This window comes from Simochromis diagramma, unplaced genomic scaffold (assembly GCF_900408965.1).
Source record: "Simochromis diagramma unplaced genomic scaffold, fSimDia1.1 OVJJ01000753.1, whole genome shotgun sequence".
Lineage (NCBI taxonomy): Eukaryota > Metazoa > Chordata > Actinopteri > Cichliformes > Cichlidae > Simochromis > Simochromis diagramma.
The window spans coordinates 21,505,539-21,528,819 of record NW_024387523.1 but is presented as its reverse complement, the minus strand read 5'-3'; the positions used below and the strand labels follow the sequence as shown (position 1 = coordinate 21,528,819).

The following is a 23,281-nucleotide window of genomic DNA, read 5'->3' as shown; positions in this document are numbered from 1 at the left end:
GAGACAGGAGACTAAGGCCGGACGGATCCCTTGGACCCTCCAGCGGAGACACTAGACGAAGGCTGGATGGGCCCCTTGGACCCTCCAGCAGAAGCCATCACAAAGCCAGCAGGCATGGAGTCCTCTGGCAGACACGAAGGCAATGGGTGCTGTGCTGAGCACTGGCCCTGCTCAGACAGCACTGACACGGTGCAATTCCCAGGTGGCTTCTTAAACTCCAGGGGTCCAGAATCAGCTGAGGACTGGGACCTAGCCTCTGGGGAAGCCCTGGACCGGCAAACTGTGCCAGAGGCGGCTGAACTATGAAAGGCACCTTGAGGTAAAGTTAAACATTCTCCCTGCATGGAGTGAGTGTATGAGACCAGTGGCACTGGAGCTACGGGGGCCTGCGCTACGGGCGGCACTGGAGCTACGGGGGCCTGCGCTACAGGCGGCACTGGAGCTACTGGGGCCTGCGCTACAGGCGGCACGGATGGCACTGGAAACTGAACCGAGGGTGACACGGATGGCACTGGAAACTGAACTAAGGGTGACACTGAAGACTGAACTAAGGGTGACACTGAAGACTGAACTACGGGTGACACTGAAGACTGAACTGACAGCGACACTGGCGACTCTGGAGACTGAACTGACAGCGACACTGGCGACTCTGGAGACTGAACTGACAGCGACACTGGCGACTCTGGAGACTGAACTGAGAGTGGCTGCGGGGTAGCTAACCGAGCTGAGAGTGGCTGCGGGGTAGCTAACCAAGCTGACTGAGCAGAGTGTGTCTGCGGGGCGGCTAACTGGGCTGCCGGTAGCTGCACAGGCGATAAGCAGCTCGCGTTGACATCCGCCACACAAAACACAGCCCCTGAATGAACAGTCACAAAGTCTGGAAAAGACACAGAGTCCTCACTCACCACAGCCGGTGAATTGGAAGTCCGAACGTCCGGCTGTGGGGTGGCGCGCCGACGGCGCGATCGACGTTTCTTCCCCACAGATGGCTCCGACGGGCCGGGCGAAACTACATCCGGTAGGTGAGGCGGACGCGGCTGCTCCAGGGTGGCTGTGGTCCGTTGCTGCTGGACCCAGTCCGACAGTTCCCGAGCTTGCGCCGCCTCCCGGGTTTCATACAAGTTGGCCAATAAGTCCAAACATCCTCTGACCTGGCGGAGATAGGGATTTCTGTTGAGGATCGCTTCAATAGCATTTATCCCAACGATCCTTGCTCTCATATTCGAGGTGTGGGTTATCCAGTCGACCAGGCGTTGGACTTGCATCAGATCGCTCTCCCCGGGTAAGTCTGCTGGATCCATGTTGTGGCTGGTTCGTACTGTCACGGTTTGCCGGGGCAAGCCGTGTGGATAAATAATGGACCCAAACAGCAGACTGCTGAAGTGGAGGGTGAGCTTTATTTGCAACCAAAAAAGTACAACAGAAGGGGTGGCGAGAAACAGAGCGGTGAAAACTCTAAACTGGGAAAACTAAATAAAACACTAACCGGAATACGAACGGGTCTTGCAGGGAGAATGACCAGAAAATAAACACAGAAAGGTGGAGGGGAAATAACACAGACGAACCAGCAACTACTAAGACAGAAAACACAACTTAAATACACTCAGAGAACACAGGGAGATTACACACAGGTGGGGAACACAGCTGGGAGTGATTACGTGACGAGACTAGGGAGGCAAACTGATAACACTCACATGAGACGCAGACCTTTACAATAAAACAGGAAACACATACACGCAATGACATAACCCACCATCATAACACAGACTAGGGGACACAGAACATAGGAACATGGACCATGAAACAGGAGTACAAACACCCAAGGCAACACTAATAGGCAATACTAATAAACTAAACATAAACACGGAGTCGCAGACTCCGGACCATGACATTTCTAAACTCACAGCTGAATTTTGAGCATTACACCGCTGGAACAAAACTATTTATTACTGAGTTGCTGCCTTGCATAAAAACACAGAATGCTAGATAAGCTCAAGATTATGATCTCTATTAACTGATAAAAGTGTGATTAACTTTCTTTATAATCAGTGTTCATTAGTAAAGTCCTTTGCTGTATTGCAGTCTTAGGATTAATTTTTACTTAGGAGTTATACAGCAGCTAAATATAATAAATACAATTTATGAAATGTTATATGCTATTGGACAGACTTACTTAAGTCAAACTCTAATGAATACATAGTGCTATTCACAACCAGGGTTCTAGAGTGCGACCAATTTGGTCGCAAATGCGACCAAATTTTTCAGTGGTGCGACTAAAAAAAAATATTTGGTTGCACCTGTGCGACCAACTGTTCAGGTAGCAAAAAAAAAATAAAAAATCTGCAACCTTCCCTGTGGTCAACAACAGACACACATTTTGCCCCTATCGTGGACTAAACCAATCAGAGATAGTCAGGGGCGGGACCTCTCTGATTGGCCGTGGTCCAGTTGAAAGTGCAGGTGGAAGTGGGAGGTGAGTAGCTTGAATAAAGCGATATCAATTCATTAAATCCTGAATCGACTTTTAAATATAACTGTGTTTTGCCCGAAACGCCAGATTCTCAGATTAAAGCTCACAAAACCATTTCAACAACAACCAAGCAGCAGATGAGAGCAGGTACACGGATTCCACACAAAGACGTAAACACAGAACGGACCGACGCATCAGAATCAACTTTGTCTTTCTCGGCTTTCTCACCCAACGGCCCGTAGACGGACACGCTGTCGGAGCTTAGCGATTCTGATGCGTCCGGTCCGCGCTGTGATTACGTCTTTTTGCGCTGATTCTGAGCTGCAGGTTTTGTCTCTCTCCAACCAAAATTCACCGAGCCAGCAGCAAAAGAAGCAGCAAACTGCGCTTCACATTTGATCAATGTCGTCATGAATTTTGCTGTTTTGCTTCCACGACTATAGAGATTGACAGACCACGTGACTTTCGCGCATTGCATGCCGGTAACTCGTGGCAAAACAATCAAGTACCTGCATCAAATGCAAGCATTTGCAGCACCGCAAAACGTTCATTCTTCGGTTCCAATAAATTCTTGCTTTTTCTTTGCCCCCCAAAAAGGTATGTACAAAACGAAGGAGAACAATGCCGGTCCGTACAAAGACAGACTTAATGAAAAGTCAAAGAAAAGATACGAGGAAAAAAATCAAACCAGTGAAAGTGTTAGATCCTTATGAGCACACAGAGGGACAAAATACGTTAGCGTGCTGCCCAACTTCACCACGCTCATATTTATAATTATACGGTTCTTGGAGTGAGTGCATACACTCGTGAAGTTTAGTAACTTCAGGTCACTGCAACAAGCCCAGGTACAGTTTACCGACGGATGGGTACAGGACCTTGAAATGCACCGTGTAGAAAATAAAGACCATCGTACATATCATAAGTTTACCAGTCTCACAAATCGTCTTCATAAATACACATTCGTTAACCGTTTATTAATAGGACCTTTGAGCTCAATGGTAATTAATTAGTAGTAGAAATAATTTCTGGTACCCATCACAGAAATGTAGCAGTGACAATAATATTGTATGCTGTAATCGTACTGGGCAATTAGTGATACAAAACAACTGTTTTATCCTGTGAATAAAAGTATATGTTTTTGTCAGTGTACCATGGTAATAACAGAAGCGAAACACAATATTGTGTCAGGACAATTCACTATTTATGCACAATAAATAAAGGAGCATAGCGCGACAATTTCTGTTCAGCGCCAGACTTGCTTGTAACCTATATCACCAATTATGTTAAGAAAAATGACGCATTAACTACAACAGCAGACTGACCTTTGTGGAAATGCTTGGAGCAGACTAACCTGTGAGCTGGAGTGTTCTGGGACGTTATATTTTGTCTTTGAATGGCTGCAATCCAGTCGCCTCTTTGTTACTTCGGAAACATGGCTCGAATAATTTCTCTTCAACGACGTAATCCGATAACAACCGATCTCTTTACCCGTCGGCTTTCCGTGGCTGTCATGCGATCGGCTATTGCAGTTAATAATACAACAGCTTCTTGACATTTTTGTGTTTCTTTTTATCGCTGTATAACTGATTTCAATTGAAAGCCTGCGTGCGCTAGTACCTCTTGCCACGAGTTCCCAGAATTCTTTGCGGTTTTACCCCTGAGTGATGTCACATTTTCAATCTCTATTAAAATCACACTTCATGCACAGCTAGCTCTCTCTCTATCTCTCTCTATACTTCAAGAACAGTTTCCCGTCTCTAATCTCTGTTTTCTGTATTATTCATTCACTTATTACCCACCAGTCTACCGTTGTTTACAGCGCTGTGGCTGCTGTCTTTTTCTTTTCTTTTTTTCACTTAAATGACCTCGGACAAGAAAGCCAATTTTTCTGTTATTCAATACTGAAGAAATTTAAACTTTATAGGCAGAACATTGTAGAATATTTTTAAGGTTATCTGCTATAAAAAGCCAGACCAGGGAAAATCTCCTTCATGTTTTTCTGTGTTTTATTCTCAGTTACTTTCACACAAAGGCATCTGCTGTGATGTTCACAATTCTGAAGAAGTCAGTACTGATAAATGATCAGAATTATAATATTTCTGACTGTCTGAGGCTAATTTGAATCGAATCGGGACTTTGAAAACCGGAATCAAATGGATTATAGAAATCAGTGATGATACCCAGCCCTAGTGAGCAGCCTAGGCACGACAGAAGTGGATGTAGCTGTAATAGGAAAAGAACTATCGCTAACTTTTTTGTTAAGTTAAGGCCTGATCCTTCTGAAATTCATAGCCAGTGCTCTGACACGGTGTCATCAGTCTTTGAATGCTGAAAAAGTACAGTGTATCCAGAAAAACACATTATATTATATAAATTATTATAAAATTTGTGTACGCCTAACTTTAAAAAGTTAGGCGTACCGGTACGCCCATGGCAAAAAGTTAGTCTAGAGCCCTGACAACTGACAGTCACAAATTGACACGGTGCCTCTCACTAAACCCAGTAGCTTTTAAATGTCTAAAGAAGGCTTTTGGCTCCTGCAGACTTCAGTAAATCTGACCCTTAATGGTCTTTATTGTTTATAATTGCAACCTTTGTATTGAATGTATATGTTTCATAGGCTTTTCTTCGTTAAATGTCCTGCATAAAACAGCAGAGCATGGTGTGAAAAGTTAGATGGGTGTTTTGCAGTCCATCTTCTACTCAATGAAAATGTCATTGAGGTCAAGAAAAATAGGTTAGGAATAGGAGATAAGAAGAACTTTTGGCGCTCACCCAACTTCCCACCACTGGCCAATAGGAAACCAAAAACTTCTCTTATCTTTTTTGAAGTAAATGCACAATAAAATACTTTAAATCAGCACCACGGTGGCTAAAGGAAGCCACTATCTATTTTTGGTCGCATGGCTTTGTTCAGTGACCTGCACGACCTTCCAAGCACATAACTGTCAAGAGTGAGCGACTGGGAAAAACCATAACAATACCCGACAACGCCCAAAGTAAAAGTTTAGGTGCAGGTGGCTTGTGAAACGGCTTGCACATTTGTAGCAACGGTGGTTCGGCTAAAGCAGGTTAATAGTAAAACCAACTGTATATGAGATTTGCCAGTTCAATGAGTAAAATCAGCTGACTTTGTGACCTGCCTGAATTAATGGTAGCTTAAAGTTATTACTGGATTTCTTTGATATCAATATCCCTGTTTGTTAAGGTAAAACTAAAATACTCACCAAATCCTTGTTAGCGTTCTTTTTTGAGTTGGGAATACAATAACGTTAACTCAAAGCACAGCGTTATATGCTGAATGGTAGTGATGGCCCGCTTGTATGGGGTTACAACGATGCAACCTTAAAACTAAACTGAAACAAATATTGAAACTGAAAAATAAAGTCCCACCGATCGTCGCACAAGCTGCTCCATCTGGCGATCAGGCAGCTGGTCCTTCTCTCTCATGCCTGGCTTCCACATGCTCCTTCCTGGAGTCTGGGCCTCTCCCCGTATGGGTGCTGAGCCAAATTTTTTAACAAGTCCTTTCAGCAGGTGATAGCAGTCACCTCAACAGGTGACTGCTATTACTCATTGTCTAACCAGTCCACGTAGAAAACATCTTGGGTGGGATTTGCTTGTCATGCCAGTAATGTTGGAAACTTTATTCCACCTTTCACTACCCCAAGCTCTCTTGCAAAGTCCAAACAGTCGGTTTTGTGCCGTCTAGGATTGTCCAGTGTCATGACAGACAGCCAATTGGATCCTCTGCCTCAGTGCTGGTGTAATTGGGGTCTTCCACTTGATTTTTTTTGTTCCATAACCCCCGGGATCATTTAAAAAAATTCCAAATGACTCGAATTTCCCAGAGGAATCCAGCCGTGGGATTAATAAAGTTTTATCTTATCTTATCTTATGGCATCCTGTATAAGGGCATGATCCATGGGGACGCTGCAGGGAGGCTGACACGCTGGAGCTGCATCAGCAACTGTGCCTCACCTGCTTAAGAAGAATTAACTGGGTTCTGAATTGTCGTTGTTGTTGTTATGTCCAGGACACCGCCGAAAATCTGTGTCCATTGGTGTTAGTAAAGATGACAACCGAGAATAAAGGAAAACGCTGAAAAGTGTTGAAACGTGGTCGGGTCCATCATGCATAGTTGACAGTGGTGCCGAAACTCAGGATTGGGGCATGGCGGAAACACGAGTGAGCCAGCCAGAGGAGGCGCTGGCCCAAATGGTAGCCAAGCTTGCGACCATTTGCTACCATAGTTTAAGCATTGCTTTCAATAAATTGCATTCTCAAAAAATTGTTTTGTCCCTCTCCCATTTCTTCTTGTTGCATGTTGAAGCTTTACTTGGAACCTTGTTAAGATCCAACCATGCAAAATATGATTTATTTATTTATTTATTTATTTTTACCATTTTTCAAGTAGTCTTACACTTTTGATCTGGACTGTATCAAAGTACTTCAGCTTCCTACCATCGCCACACCATGTTTTCTGCAGATATTTATACATGCAAAGGTTGGACATAGCCACCATGATATAATCCATTCATTATTATAAATCTGATTGTGAAGTGTTGTAGAACATCTCCAAACCTTCTGTTTGGAAGGGAGCATCCAGTATGAGTGTGGAATATATTCAATAACTTTTTAGCAACAAACATATATACATAGTTTCTTGATAATGAACAAGTTACAGGAGTTTAATGTGAATGGCATGAATTCATGATTGATACTAAATGGCACTGTACCCATTCATCAAGTCTTCAACGTCTAATCAGGTAATGTAGTGAAAGTGACAAACTGAAAGCAGCATTGCATTTTGTATTCATTTTATTTTGGAGACAAAATGTAGACATACTACATAGCAGAAATATTCACCAGCAATTTTTTTTCAAGTCCAAGTCAAGTCTCAAGAGTCTAATGGATGAAACTGATATTCTATTGTTAGATAAAAACTGACTAGTCTCTCTAACACTTGTAAAATGTTATGAATTATCTTATATGACCTTTGCTTTATTGATGTACAACAGCATTTAAAATGATAAGTGCATACTCACTCAGGGTTGTTGCAATAAACAGAATTTTGGGTCTAATCCTACCTGCCTCACACAGCAATTCATGACAAGGTCTCAAGACTCGAATCCGAAAACTTTGGTTTGGTTTTTGTTTTGGTCAGGTCTAACTTGCAATTGCAAGTCGCCATCTACATAGTGCTTAATAATTGTCATAGATTAACACAGAGGTTCCCAAAGTGTGGGGCCTAGATGTTAGCTCTTTATACAGTAAAGTTACAGTGGGATACAAATAATATCAGTCTGATCCTGCCACAATTTGTTCCCCCAGTTCAAATCACGGACAAACAGTATCCCACAGCCGTTTATGTTCTTGAACCCATTTTGCACAGAGAGGCATTTTTTGAAAAATGTATTATTACACAAGGGAAAAAAACCCCAACTACACATGAAATAATTACACCATAACGCCTCTGCCTTTCTAACTGGAGGGACAGTAACTCCATTTAGAAAGGGTGTGTATATGTAAGCGTATAAAAACTCAACATAATAAGATTAACAGTAACAGTATTTTGTCTATATCTGCCAATAAAAGTTTGGGAACCACTGGATTAACAGATGATTCTATTAACAGATATTTATCTCCTGAGGTCTTCATTACTAACAATCTCAAACCGTGCATGTCAGTTTCAGTAATTGTGTTTTTTACTGTTTGGTTTTGCTGGTCACTGATTTTTTTTTAGAACTAAATTTATATATTCTTGAGTTATGGTTATCACTGACAATGACTTGAAAATGATGAGGAGACAAATGAAAAACTAAAGGAAATTACCATCCTTTAAAAAAAACTATTTTCTTCTTCATGTGTAATTTAACAAGCATTTTATATTCTTCTTCTCCTGGGTGGCCTCCTGTTTTTAACCGTTTGTTTTTAAGGATTTCAAAGTAATGGTTCCAGTTTCCCTCGCTGTCTGCTCCAAACCCAAAGACATTAACCTAAAGAAACAAAGTTTTTACAGTCATTAAGTCTTTAGTATTGAACTTAAATAAATGTTGCCACAAATTGCACTCTTAGCCCTTTCATGCATGAATTATGAAAACCTCAGTCATGGAAAAAAAAACTTTCCAGAGTTTTTTTTTATTCCTCTTTAGGCATACAAAACCCCCAATGTAATTGAAATTTTGGCCATGAATACACTGCAATTATAAGTGCAATGTATTAGTTGAGTCTCCTTGACTCCAACATTGGTCCTGTCTTTACTTGGTATTAGATCCGTTTGTAAGTTTGGCATTTGTATACAGTGCTATCCGAGAGTTGCATAAAATTATTTTTGGCTGCCTATTTGACACAAATGGGTAGCTCTGTACGTTTGAATGGGAAGAACTTATGTTGGATGCCCTTTCAGACACAACCCCAAACAACAATATGTTTCTCCAGTTGGAATCAAACCAGCAACTTTTCACTTGCCAGTCCAAAGTGTTAAAAACTACACAATCAAAGGTGCACTTAAAGTACTAACCATAAATATACTTTCATAATTTACATTACATGAATATATTAGTTTGTGAAATTGCTTCTTAATCAGTTTTTCTTCAAGTATGTCTACAATGAGTTTCAGTCAGACGCATAATGTAGAAGTAGATTGAAGTAGATTATGTAAGGTGAACATACCTCATCACACATTAATAAGCTGAGAACCACAGCAAGAAAGCCAGTGGATGGATAAGCAGCCTTCTTTCTCAGCCAGACATCATGAACATATTTCATGAAAGCTGGATGAAGGATCGACACCTGTTATAAATCAGGCAAATCTTTAAATCTGAGTTTTATTAATTGTTCTTTTATGAAGTATATGCACAATATACTAATATACAAAATACTTTAAATAAGCACCACTGTGGCTAAAAGAAGCCACTATTAGTGGCATGGCTTTGTTCAGTGACATGCATGACCTTCCGAGCACATAATTGTCAAGTATGAGCAACTGTGGAAAACAATAACAATACTCAATGCAGAACAGAGTAAACAACAAATACTGCAACAAAGTAAAGGCTGAGGGGTGGGAAGAGCCATTGTGAGGCGGGGGGGCATTACTGGAAAATGTGATGAAGCATATCTTGCCTTTGGCTTCACCTACTCCAAAGGCATTGGGAGCACCCGCTGGGCTGTCCAAATCAGCGACAAACAGTATCCAGCATTCTTGATTTTTAGTGGGAGCATACATAATTCTTATTTTAAAAAGTTTAATTTATTCAAATGACGACGTTGATGTCGGGATTGGTTTGTGAGAGTGTGTGACGCCTCTGTCTTTCTAAAGGGGGGACAGTGTCTATGTAAGCATGCATGGCTGAATTAATGGTAGCGTAAAGTTATTATTGGACTTCTTGGGTATCAACATTTGCCAGTTTTGTTAAGGTAAACCTAAAATACTCACCAAATCTTTGTTAGCTATCTTGTTAGAGTTTGGAGCACCGTTTTCCCTGTTGAAAAGAAAATATATTGTTGAATTTGTTAAAGAAATTGTTTAACAAACAAATGCTTATAATTACCTAAGACTGAAGAATCACAATAAGATGTTCAGTTGTTCATAAATCAATTTATTTAACTTTTTCCCATGTAAAAAAAAAAAGAGTTGCTGCTAGCTCTGTGAAAAACCAGAATATATCATAGGAATATATTTTAATATCAAACAGCTCTTGGGGAGTGGGGTGTCTCAAAATTGTGTTTTAATATTTCCTGTTTATTAGCCCACTAAAAATGTGAAAATTGTTAAAGAAAGTGGATATGCAGCTAAAAGTAATAGTATTACTGCTTCAGCTGTAAGTTAAATTACTCCCAATTTTCCCAACGGCAGCTAGAGAGCAGATTTAATGGGGAGATGCAGTGCCTGTTTTAGGGAAACACGGTTTGAAGCTAACATTCTGTCAAGGGCTTGACCACACATACAATGGGACAATGCAAGATGTTCAATTCATGACCCTCAGGAAATCAAGGCATTTTTGTATGCAGAAAAAATGAAGTAGATTGTGAGTAAATGAATCAAAGATGAGCCTGGTAGAAGAATCGATGAAGAACACGTTTGTGTTTCCACTCTTTTTTTCTTTTTTTTTCTTTTTTTGCCTGTCCCGTTTGGTTCTTTTGCCATCAGAATTATTGTCTAAAGGCGAGGAAAGATGCCCAACTGATTTACTTAACCAAATTGACCATCCCAGCCTTGCCGTAATGGTCTATTTGATTCACCTTTTATTGTTTATTTTATTTATTTTTTTATTTCACTTGCTAGATACGGGACAGACTTGAATGAGGAAAAGAAAAGGGAGAAAGGAAGCGGGGGAAAAACAGCGGAGAAGAGGGACGGGGATAAAGGGCAAAAAAACAAAAACCAACTAAATAAGCAGCCAAAAAAAATACATATATCAATCACCTGGATCACTTGTTGAGAACGAAAAAAGAAAACAAGCAGAAGAAAACGAGAGCAATACAATAAACAACATCACGATGATATATGGGAATATAACAGTAAATACTGAATATTAAACATTATTGTGCAGCACATAATATCGACAGCGCACAGTGTGCTTTGAGGTAAGAGCCAAAAAGGGTGTAGTTTGTGTGTGTGAGCACCCGTGTGTACACCTGTGAGCATGGACACGCTTGTTTTTAAAAGGTTCCTTCATGTAATGATCTGCTAGAGGGTGTGGGTGTTTCCACTCTTTAAAGCAAGTTTCCCCATGAAACAGTTGTGGGAACACCCCAGGAAAGACACAGAACCACATATAGTTTCTTTTTTGTGGGTTCAGTTACCCATACATTAGGCTGGGAAATGAGATATAGGCCTGATATTGATATCTCCTAATAGCTTCAGTATTGCTCATAAACTTGAGTCATCTGTGTTGGAGTAAACAAAGGATTTGTGTAGGAGATTATTTCACTGTGTCCAGTGTGTTTACCACCTTCAAATGCCTTCGCCAGCGTACATTTTATTTTCAAGCCTACAAATTACAGTGGCACTATGATCTAGAACTGGATCCACTGACACCGTAAAATCCCCACCACGGCAATATTGTGGTTTAAAGCACTTAAAAGTCTTTCCCCTTTATGTCAGCCAACAAAACAATGACATTTTTTTAACATTTAGTTAAGTTATTTGAAGCATTTAAGATTTATAACATTCTATACATTTTACAGCTAAATGTATGGTGGCCCTGAGAGCCCAAACGGACTGGAACTTAAGGAAACACCAGCAATAAAAATGCTGCAAAAGCATACAGAACACAACGGAAATAGGAAAAACAAAAAAGAAATAGGAAAAAAGAAATCACAAATAGGAAAAACAAAAACAGAAATAGGAAAAAACATGATTCATATAATACTGATGATGGATTTTTAGGCTAATAGTTAGGGTAACACACTTGCCTTTCATCTTTTCTTTCCTCACAAAACCGATAGATCTTCCACTTCTTTTAAGTATCTCCCAGCGCAATACTTAGCATATTTTGGTTACTGCAAATTGTCTCCCCAGAAACACTTCCCTGGTGCTTTTGGAAATCTGTTTTTGCCTATTCCTGTTTTTGTTTTTTCTATTTCTGTTGTGTTTTGTTTGCTTTTGCAGCGTTTTTCTCATTGCTGGTGTTTTCTTAAGTTGCAGTCCGTTTGGCCTGTCCGGGCCACCGTGTAAATGAGTTTAAGGGTCAGGAAAGAAAATTAAAATATATAATTTCAATGCCAAACAAAATATACACCATCGATCTGAGACCTTTAAGGTTTAACTAAATTTTGAACCTTCTTTAATTTGCTTGTTCAAACAGACGAACCTGGATTGCACCTTTACTTATAGTTAGCTAAGACTGCGTTGTAAAGCTATTACAATCTGAAATTTCATAATGCCATTCCAGTACAGTTGCAGTACAGTTTCTAGCAACATAAGTTTTAAAAGAAATTGAAATATAATTAAAGTGAAGATAGAAGCCATGTTTGGCCTACCCTGGAATTAATGACTTCAGAAGCCACAAAAAGTCAGGTGTTTTGAATGGAAAAAACAAAAGATGAGTTTTGTTGTCCAATCTAGCAGAACTTTCTGGATACATGACATGATGAGTTGTTTTAGTTCCAACATCTCTTTCAAAACCTTTGGTCCTCCCACGGTTGACTCTAAATAGTACAGAAGGATATATAAGTTTACATATTTAGCATTTTAGACACATTGTAATTTACATCACATTATATGCATAACAAAACATAACAAAACTTAGATTTTTTTGTGACATGAATCTAGGCTTTTCAGGTTTTGTCAGTGAACAGTGCTGTTGAAATTAGCTTTTGTGTTTTGTTTTTGTGTAATGATGGTTATAATATGTGGGGATTATATCATTTTATATCATTTTATATCATGTTGATTCCTTTCTATCTTTTTATTAAGCTTTGAGCAATGGCATTTGATTAAACATTTATTCCATTTATTAAACATACAGTTTCAATCATGTTATTAACACACATTTCATTTGTGCTCATGATAGAGTTAAGCATACAGTCTAATGAAGGTTAAAAGCGTCGTTCAGCGTTATGTCTGAACTGATATATTGATGAAATGACTTGAATGCTGTGAATGAATGCCTAACACGCTTACATACACATAAACATGAAGTATAATTTCTAGGGTAAAGGTGAAAGACATCTTGCTTTGTCTCTGCTTGGCAACTAGTGATCCGGGGTCTACAGGAAGCATCTGGAGGAGCCAGACAACCATATAGGGAAAAATGCTGTTAAACACGGAAACTTGTTGAACTGTTGTTAATGATAACCTATACATGTGATGTTTTGTCTAACGCCAGAAGGGGTGTTAACCCTGACATAATAAAACCATGCTGAAAGTATGTTTTGACGGGAGATCTAGGTTGACAATATCGAGCTGTGTATCTTTCCACACATGTGTTTAATAAAATCATTGTTTTGACGCACTTGGACCAGTAGTCGTTTGTCTCAAACCTCAATCACGAATCAGGACAAATGCCGTTAAATTATTATTACCTTATCACAATATCGTGGAAATCAATCAGGGGTCCATACTGGGATCCTCTCAAATTTCCAGAATTCCCCACCACTGCACAACTCTTGCAGCGATCAGGGCGAGGTTCTTCAACATCTGCAATGAGTGTTATTGTCTGAAACACACGTCCTAGTGTTTTATTGTAGACAGTGAAGTTTTGTTTTTCCCTCTGTAAGGGCTGAGAAAAAAGAATAAAGTTTTGCAACCTCAGATCACATCTCTTGTTCAAAACACATTTCGTCTTTAACATTATCCCTGCTAATGACAAAATATCTGCATTGTCTTGGAGCAACTGTGCGCAATAGTGTAATTCCCTTAGGGATTAATATTGTTCTGATTCTAAGTATTCCAATCATACAATATTGTTAAAAAACAAACTTTCTGACTTTTGTCACAGAAACACAATATTCTAAAAATCATGAAATCAATTCAGTTTGATTCAATTTCAGTTATTTGATAGATAGCACCAGCATCTATTTCTAAGTGTCTTCAAGGATCAAACGTATGCACATTTGTGTTATTAATTATTGAGATATGTCTGTGAAGGTTCTCAATCATCCAGGTCATCGTAGTCTAAGGAGCTTGGGGGGGGGAAGCGTCTTCGATTTCTTTGAGTTGCTTGAAAACATTTCACTTCTCATCCGAGAAGCTTCTTCATTTCTAGGGTCAAATGGTGGAGAGTCCCAGATTTAAGCCCCGTGGGAGTGTCCCCCAAGAGGGACATGGACCCCCTATTGATCCTCCACCTAATCACATGAACCAAGGTGTGAAAACGGGTGGAGGTCACAATGGGCCAAGGTTTCAGGTGAGCTCATTGTGAAACCTGACCCCACCCTATCATGTGATTTCCTGAGTGGGCATTAAGGTGTCTGGGAAGGGATCTCAAAACTGGATTATAGATGGTAGACAGTTGGTGTCGTGAGCCACCGCCTCTGTTCAAAGATGGTCGCTCATAGTAGACATAGTTTTCCTGTGTGGTTTTCCCGAGTCTCCCTGCATCTCCCCTTTAAATGGCCTGTATTTGTATAGCGCTTTACTAGTCCCTAAGGACCCCAAAGCACTTTACACATCCAGTCATCCACCCATTCACACACACATTCACACACTTTAAGTACCACCTTTAGGTCTGTTGTTATTAGTTCAGTTCAGTTTAGGTTATCCTCGGGTTCTGTTTCATGCCTACTGCGTTTCTATTTATTTCACTTCCCTAATGAAACTCCCTTGCATCTGAAAGCTGTCTGCATCTTGGGTCTTTCATTAAAATCCACATGGCTTTCCCCATGAGCCGTGACAGTACGAACCAGCCACCGTGGACCCCGCTGCATTTAATCCATCCGAGGAGCTCCAGAGGAACGTCATCTACTCCGTAGAGCGGCTAATCAATCTGTCCCTGCAGCACAAGGGGACCGCTATAACTAATTGGCTACAGCGATTAGTTCCCGGTCTCCCCTGATTGCTCAGCTCACTTAATCCGCTCGCACAGGATTTTATTCTGAACGAGCTTCACCTTCGCTCCCCGGGCACTACCACTCACCCAGCCACTACCGCTTCGCTGCTCGGCCCGTCGATCCAGCCTTCAAATGGGAAGTGGTGCTCACGCCGTTGACGCCCCTCACCACAGTCGGACCCCGGGATTTTAGAGCAGCCGGCTTTGGTATTTAAAAAGGACAATTTTTCCGTTTCAGACTTGGACTATTTATTCGGGTGCTGTGTTTTGTGTGACAGAGGACAATAATAACTGTGGATTTCCTGGTTTCCCTGCAGCTGAGATTACTGAGACTGCCTTTTGGGGGCTACATTAAATTCTAATGACTGTTTTTGCTCTGCTCCCTTCGAGCCCGGAGCTATACTAACTAGCACTGCTAATGTAAAGACTGACAATTCTGAGAACTGTTCATCACCTGCTCAAGGTGTAGCTCAGTCAACAGCCTTCAGTTCAGGCAGCTGACCTACAGCCTACAGTTCAATCAGCTGCTCAGCTTCCCTCAGCTTAGTCTCTAGTGTCCCCACTAGCTCAGCCACCAATTCGGGCACCATTCTCGCCAATTCATTCCATGCAGGGAGAAAATTTCATATTAACCTGTGCTGTTTCTCATGAACTGCTACGTTTGAGACAGTTACTCTCTCCAGGGCCTCCCCAGAGGCTAGCTCTCTGCCCTTAGCTGATTCTAGATGCCTGGAGGCTAAGAAGCCAACTGAGAACTGCACCTTGTTAGCGCTGCCTTTCGTGGCACTTCGAGGGTCCAAGGGACCCATCCAGCCTTCGTTCATCTCCACTGGAGGGTCCGAGGGGCCACTTAAGCCTTCGCCTGTCTTTGCTGGAGGGTCCGAGGGACAGCTCTGCTGGAGGCAGAAGGCTGAGTAAGCGCGCCCTCCGTTTGCGAGGTGCGCCTGCTACTTGCGGAACAGGTAGGACTGGGCGAGGCGGTGGGGGATTCTCTGGCTGGCTTGAGCGGCATCTAATAACCAACTCGCGAAATAAAACAAAATAAAAACAAACCAACAAGCACGAAAACACCAGACATTATGATACAGACTTATTATTTGCACCGATGTTTTTTTGAAATTCTATACGCGAAATATGAGCGTGAGAGCCCTCGATGCGCCTGCTCGCTGCTGAAGTCAAAGTAAACTTTATTTTCATCTCCGCTACATACAGTACAGTATATAGAGAGACGAGATGATGAGGCTCCAGTTACAACAGTGCAAGTAAACAAACAATAAATATAAGAAGAGTAAGAAAATAAATATACGCTTTAGGGCTAAATCCAAGCCCATGATGTATTCATGATTTGAATCCTGGGTTGTGCGAGATCCCAGAAATAAACCCTATACAAAGTGAATCTGTGAACTACGGTGTAGGTTTATTACAGGGGTGTCCAAACTTTTTGCAAAGAGGGCCAATTTTTATAAAGTGAAGATGCCTGGGGGCCAATGGTTCCTTTTGACTTTTTTATTTCATAACAAAGTTACATGAAAATATAATGAAGAACAATTTTAATAGTCACAATTACCTTTATTTTTAAAATAGAAATGTACCTAAATAAAAGATACTCAGGCAAGCATTTACAACTCTAAAGACACAATTCCGCCTTTCATTTATATCTGGAGAGTCAGACAACATTGAAGAAACTGTATAGAATACCCTAAATTTCCATGAGTTTGCAATATCTTTGCCTAATGAACATTTAAACGGGAGTTATAAGTAATGAAAAGTGTTCTGTTATCAATAAAGTTTTTTTTTTTTAAGTGAATTTTGCCCTTGACTTTTACAAGACCTTTCAGGAAGCCAAAGTTTTTCACATCTACTGGAAGATCAGGCAAACACAATTGCCTCAAATTTCAGTAAAAAAAAACTGCAATTCCCACCGCTCCTGAAAGCGGCGGCTCTCACCATCAACCTTTTTCTTTTTTTGTACAGTCGCCATGGCAGAAAAGAGCAGAGAAGGGCAGGCTCGCAGCACAGGTGCAAAGAAAAAAATGTGCTGCCACCATGTGGTGAAAAAAGGAATTACACCTTTAAAGTCATGATTTATTTATTCAGACTTAGAAAGTGAGCCATAAATTATACATAATTAGACTGAAACTGTGGGCCACTCGAAATCTGACGGACTTTGGACATGCCTGGTTTATTAGGTGGTATTGTAGTGATTCTCTGGTTGGGAAATGGGTGTTCATTAGTTGTGCAACGGATCACGGTTGATCCGTTGATGCACGTGATCCGAAGATTTGAAAAAGAAGAAAAAAAAGTATGTGTATGGTGCGCGTGGTGGGTCTGTCAAGCGATAGTTATGGCCAGTGCTAGCGGTCCAAGTGGCGGAGCAGAGGAGTTTGCGGTATTTAAGCAGCCCTTTGCTGCCCAGTCTGACTGGGCTAAAGCTATTACAGAAGCTATTGGGGTGTTTAGCTGCAGACGTTGTGCAAAACAAGGGGTTTAAACTATGATGAACGTGCTTGAGCCACGCAGTGATATCCCGTTGCACGTCCACTTTAGTGGCAAGATCGTTCCAAACATGTATGAGCAGGAAAAGATTTAAGTTATGGCTGAACTGTCCCAGGCATCTTTTGTTGCTCTAACTACTACAAATGGGTGGACCTCCAGGGCAACGGAAAGCTACGTGACCGTGACAGTGGAGTGCAATATAATGAGCGGTGTGTATTATTGTAGGGTCTACCTTACAATATAAAGCGCCTTGAGGCGACTGTTGTTGTGATTTGGCGCTTTATAAATAAAATTGAATTGAATTGAATTGAGTGGTAGATACAAAGCCCTCTACTCCCCTATACTGTATCATAATTTTTTTTTAATAATTGCGTGGAATGAGTCTTGAGTTGAATGTTTTTAACAGGCAAAAAATACTTCAATAAGTAAATAAGTAAATGTTAAATTTTTGTCTTTTTTCTTTTTTGCTGATCCGAAAATTGATCTGATCCGTGACTTAAAACCGTGATCCGATCTGAACCGTGAGAGGGGGGGGAAGCGCCAGAGGGAGTGTTCGCCCAGTGCGCCAAACAGGCTAGGACCGCCACTGCCTGTAGGGATGAGTTGAACTGGCCTTGGGATATCAACCTGTCACCCAGAGTAACCTCACACTGTGCGAAAATGGTATTTAAAGGATAATTGATAACAACAACCAGGGCATCCGGGGCCAGATCAGAGCCATCACTGTTCATTATTTTCAATCTTAAACTCAGTTGTGTGTCAATTAAATCCAGGTAACGCAAGCCATTTCCAGGCATGGACTCTTCAGTTATGGCTGAAACATGGAGCATCTCCATGTAACATTTCTTCTCAATTGAAAACTAGGTGAGGGGGACTGTGAAGAGATCCTTTTAACACGTTTTTACACACACACACACGCACGCACGCGCGCGCACACACACACACACACACACACACACGCACACATACACACATGCACACACACACGCACGGGTCCCCAAAAACAGTTGTCTAAAAAGGATGTAATTTTTTTATCAAAAAAGTAAACCTTTTGGCTTTAACATCCAAACATCCTATTCATCATCCTATTACATCACCATACTTCCACCATACTCCCATGATTATATGGAAGTATGGTGATTATTTATATGATTATTTATATTGTTTATTATATAATTTTATGATATTCATAAAAATTATGACTGTCGTAAACCTTTATTACTTCTTCTGTCATACATCATTTGACGATGGGTCATAAATCACTTGTTTGATACAAAGTACCTATTATCCCTCCAATTGGATACTTCCAATAAGGTTAAAATCTGGGACTCTCCACCAGTTGCTCTTAGAACTGAAGAAGCTTCTCAGATGAGTGGTGAAACTTCTTTTATTTTCTTTTGTCATTTTAAAGATATCTATATAAGTAATTGTATTTTACAATTCTTCAGCCAGTTAGAAATACGGGTTGCAAGGATAAAGAGTTGAGTATACATAAAAGAAAAAAAGATAAGCATAAAACAAGGTTTTTTAAACTTATCGAATCCGTAGCTAAACTACGGAGGAATATTTGTGTTGGTTTTTTGGGTGGAGCTAGCACAGACTTGAATATACTGCTCTTGCTGTACCAGTAAACACAGGTGTCATCAAAATAAACAAGGGATGGGCAGTTAAAATAACTTTAACATGGCCACAGTGGGACAAAGGTTTATTGTAATATGTTTTCATTATTTACCTTCCACCAGTTGAAATCTTCCTCCGAGGGTTTATGTTTCTCTGACATAAAAGGTTTAGGAGATTCACTAATGATGTAATTAAACCAAGGATCACTGTCTGTTAGACATTTGTGACAGGCACAAAGTCTTGACTCCTGATGACAGAAGGTATATCCAGATAAATTCCATAAAAGGATGGAGACCAAAACAATTGCTGTGATATTCAGTAGTGGGGAAATGTGCACTCTGAGTTTTCCCCTTTTGAAATACATCTTGATGGAGTTCCAATCTGTGAACAAATACAATGTGAGTGAATGTGAAAATTAGCACTAAGCCTTTAAGAAAACAGTAACAGAAAGGATTACTCTTTAATTAAAATTATTTATAGTTTGCAACATATTAAGAGCACTGCACTGGAAGGCAGAAAAATCAGATAAAAATAGAAGGTTTAATGTCCTCTTTTATTTATGGTATTTGCACAGATAGCATTTACCAGCATAAACCTTCTGCTACATTATGAGCACATCACGTTGAATAAAATACCATGATAGCCAAAGGAAAGGAAAACACAGAACTTAAAATACTTTCAGAGTCTGTCGGTTGGTGTATTTGCATGAATTACTTATGCCATTGTTGTATTATCTCTATTGCTGATGAATAACCTAAAATATCATGTCTAATATATATATATATATATATATATATATATATATATATATATAATTTTTTAAAATTCCCCACTTGCCCTTGTGGGCGGTCAATCCTTCAAGCTCGGGTCCTCTACCAGAGGCCTGGGAGCTCGAGGGTCCTGCGCAGTATCTTAGCTGTTCCCAGGACCTGCGCTCTTCTGGACAGAGATCTCCGATGTTATTCCCGGGATCTGCTGGAGCCACTCGCCTAGCTTGGGAGTCACCGCACCTAGTGCTCCGATTATCACTGGGACCACCGTCACCTTCACCCTCCACATCCCCTGGTATTTCTCGAGCTTCTCGTGTTCCTTCTTCCTGATGTTGCTGTCATTCGGAACCGCTACATCGATCACTACGGCCGTCTTCTCATGTTTGTCTACCACCACTATGTCCGGTTGGTTGGCCACCACCATTTTGTCCGTCTGTATCTGGAAGTCCCACAGGATCTTAGGGATCTTAGCTCGGTCATTCTCCATCACCCTTGGGGGCATCTCTCATTTTGACCCCGGGATTTCCAGGTTATACTCAGCACACACAACAACTCAGCACACAACACGGCAAATCTTCGTTAACGAGCTACCGTGGATCACTCCGTGCGTGGGGCTGGACGGCCAACACGTTAACGAGCTAACTGCGCTAACACACTAGTTCCCACCCATGTAATTGAGCATTGCGTGGCACATCCAACATACTGTTTTACTTTAGTCCATGACGCGCTTACCTTCAGGGTCATACGTCACATGAAAACCAAAAGAGTTCCAAACGCCACATCTGAATGAGGGTGGGGTGGTTCAATTTGCCATGTTCCAAGGAAAGCTTAACTTCTGTCTCGCTAGCTTGCCCTGCGCTCAGCGAATCTGCGTTTGACTACTCCGCCTAGGCTGCACTGTCGAGCGCAGATCCACTGAGCGCTCAACACAGACAGCATCGTCAGAAGGAAAGTTGATAAAATAAATTAAAAATTTTGTATTGTTCGATACATATGCGTAGCGAACTGAAAGCACTGTATCGAACGGTTCAATATCGATACGAGTATCGTTGCACCCCTAATATATATATATGTAAATATTTAAATATACACACACAAACACACACATATAGTGAGAGAAAAATACATTTGGGAAACTTAATGACTGGAGGTTCAGTACAGATTAGTGTGCGACGAGACAGAGTGTAAATTTAAGGTGTCTTACCAGCAAAAAGATGAAATTACAAAAGCAGGAATATGAGTCAAGAAGAACCTGTATGATACATCTATCAAGCTATCTATGTAGCTATCAACAAAAGAGGAACTTTTCAAAAGGAGAGGGAGGGAGGGGTTATGGACTATGTGCAAACAATTATTGGGGTTGTGTCTGACTTGTGAATTGCCACACAACTGTTGCACACAATTTAAATGTTTTATGTAAACCCACAAAACATACACACACATAAATATATAATCTATTAGCCTGTTACTCAGCAGTAATTAGCTGAAATTTGTGTCCACGCTTTGCACCATAACAGTTTATGAATACTTCTTACTAGAGGATCTTTCTCATTAGTTGAAAATAATTCCATCCTCATATATGGAGGAAGCAGGAGGCTGGAGCAGATCTTCGGACCCTCCAGCGAAGGCTGAAGCAGCTCCTCGGACCCTCCAGCGAAGACTGAAGGCTGGAGCGGTTCCTCGGACACCCAAGCGAGAACAGTCACAGAACCAGCAGACACATGGGCCTCTGGCAAACACAAAACAAAACCAGCAGCACGGGGTCCTCTGGCACACATGAGAGAGACAGCAGCTGCGCAGAGCACTGACCCTGCTCAGGCAGCGACAGCCGGGTGCAGTCCTCAGCTGGTTTGAATCAAGTCTTGCTTTCACCTCCTGAGTCACACAATGTTTACCAGAACTTCCTTGAAACTGACTGAAAGTTCATTGTCCAATGGCTGCTTAAACTGTTCTTGCCCCAGACTTTGATACTGAACTACAAAGTTGCTTTATTTCTATTGGCCCCTGTGTGCTGATTCAGGACATTCCTGGAGTAAACAAGCCAGAAAGGTCTCGTCTTTATCTTAACAGTCTCCTGCAGCATTGGTATCCAGTCTTAGGTTGTTGCTATGTGAGAGACTAAAGACTTTCTGACCACAATTCCTAACCCTGCAGTAGAAGCCTTAGAAATAGCAGTGTTAGACTCCATGAGGCAAATGTATGATGTGGCATAGATTCTGATGATGCTGCAAATGGCCTCATTGGAGCAAAAGACTCTACGGCTGATCTACAAATTGCACTAATTTATAAACAAATCAAACCCAGTTTGCAGCACAAACTTTTATTTTTTCAACTCACAGTGATTAGGCCTTCAGTGAAACTTGTGGTATTTATTCTAACCTTGTGTGTCTTGTGTGTTTTTGTTCTCATCCCGCAGTCCTCATCCCTCATCACTTGTCTTTATGGATGTCTCTGTGCCTGGAGTCTGTGACATTGTGTTATTTTTTTCCCTTACATGCTTTATAAATGGAATGTATTATTTAATTTGGGCCACCTCCTCTAGCTTGTCCAGGATAACACCAAGTTACCAAAAATAAAATAGTATTAAATTTTTTATATTTTTCTTTTTTGCAAGTGAAAGAACCATTGTTATAATTACTAAATAGAATGAAACATTCTTGATAGCTGAGAATCGGTCCGCCAGGACCATTGCTCCTGGCCGCCGCCCGACTCACATTGCACATTGCACATAGGCACATTGCATTGCCTATGTCCCTTTTTCGGGCTGTGCCTGGCCGGGCCCCATGGACTAAGGCCCGGTCACCAGACGCTTGCCCTCAGGCACCCTATCCCGGGCAGGGTGAACTGTTCCCTCGATGGTCTCTTCATAGGGGTTTAGGGGTCTTCTCACCCTTAGAGATAGGGTGAGAAGTTCGGCCATTTGGGAGGGGCTCAGAGTAGAGCCGCTGCTCCTCCACATCAAAACAAACAGTGTTTGACTGTCAGGTCAAACACAAATGCAAGTCCACCATAGTTGGTGACAAATGATCCCCACACACTGGAAATTGCAGCGAACTTATCAGTTGTGATTATGCTTTTATTATACCAGTGGTCTGATTGATGCCACAATGGACCATTGATCAGTCGTCCATTGATCAGTCGCTTTTATTATACCAGTGGTCTGATTGTTGCCACAATGGACCATTGATCAGTCGTCCATTGATCAGTCGCTTTTATTATACCAGTGGTCTGATTGTTGCCACAATGGACCATTGATCAGTCGTCCATTGTGGCATCAATCAGACCACTGGTATAATAAAAGCATAATCACAACTGATAAGTTCGCTGCAATTTCCAGTGTGTGGGGATCATTTGTCACCAACTATGGTGGACTTGCATTTGTGTTTGACCTGACAGTCAAACACAAATGCAAGAAAAATCAGGCCACT

At 41.1% G+C, this 23,281-nt stretch overlaps 1 protein-coding gene across 6 annotated transcripts in view; it reads right to left on the bottom strand.

Moving 5' to 3' along the window:
• Positions 1–7,817: 7,817 nt before the first annotated feature.
• The window catches only part of LOC120727019 (CMP-N-acetylneuraminate-beta-galactosamide-alpha-2,3-sialyltransferase 1-like), a 46,522-nt gene continuing 31,058 nt past the window's right edge, over positions 7,818–23,281 (bottom strand). For 2 of the 6 annotated variants that reach the window (XM_040021137.1, XM_040021136.1), the window contains exons 3-7: positions 13,502–13,698; positions 12,458–12,625; positions 9,909–9,954; positions 9,146–9,265; positions 7,818–8,469 (exon numbers count right to left, since the gene is read on the bottom strand). In XM_040021137.1, coding sequence (XP_039877071.1) covers positions 8,302–8,469; positions 9,146–9,265; positions 9,909–9,954; positions 12,458–12,625; positions 13,502–13,698 — 699 coding nt within the window. In that variant the 3' untranslated portion in view covers positions 7,818–8,301. Of the gene's footprint in view, positions 8,470–9,145; positions 9,266–9,908; positions 9,955–12,457; positions 12,626–13,501; positions 13,699–15,728; positions 19,465–21,388; positions 23,194–23,281 lie in introns of those variants that run through there. The other 4 variants (XM_040021134.1, XM_040021138.1, XM_040021133.1 and 1 more) reach the window with 4 other exon arrangements.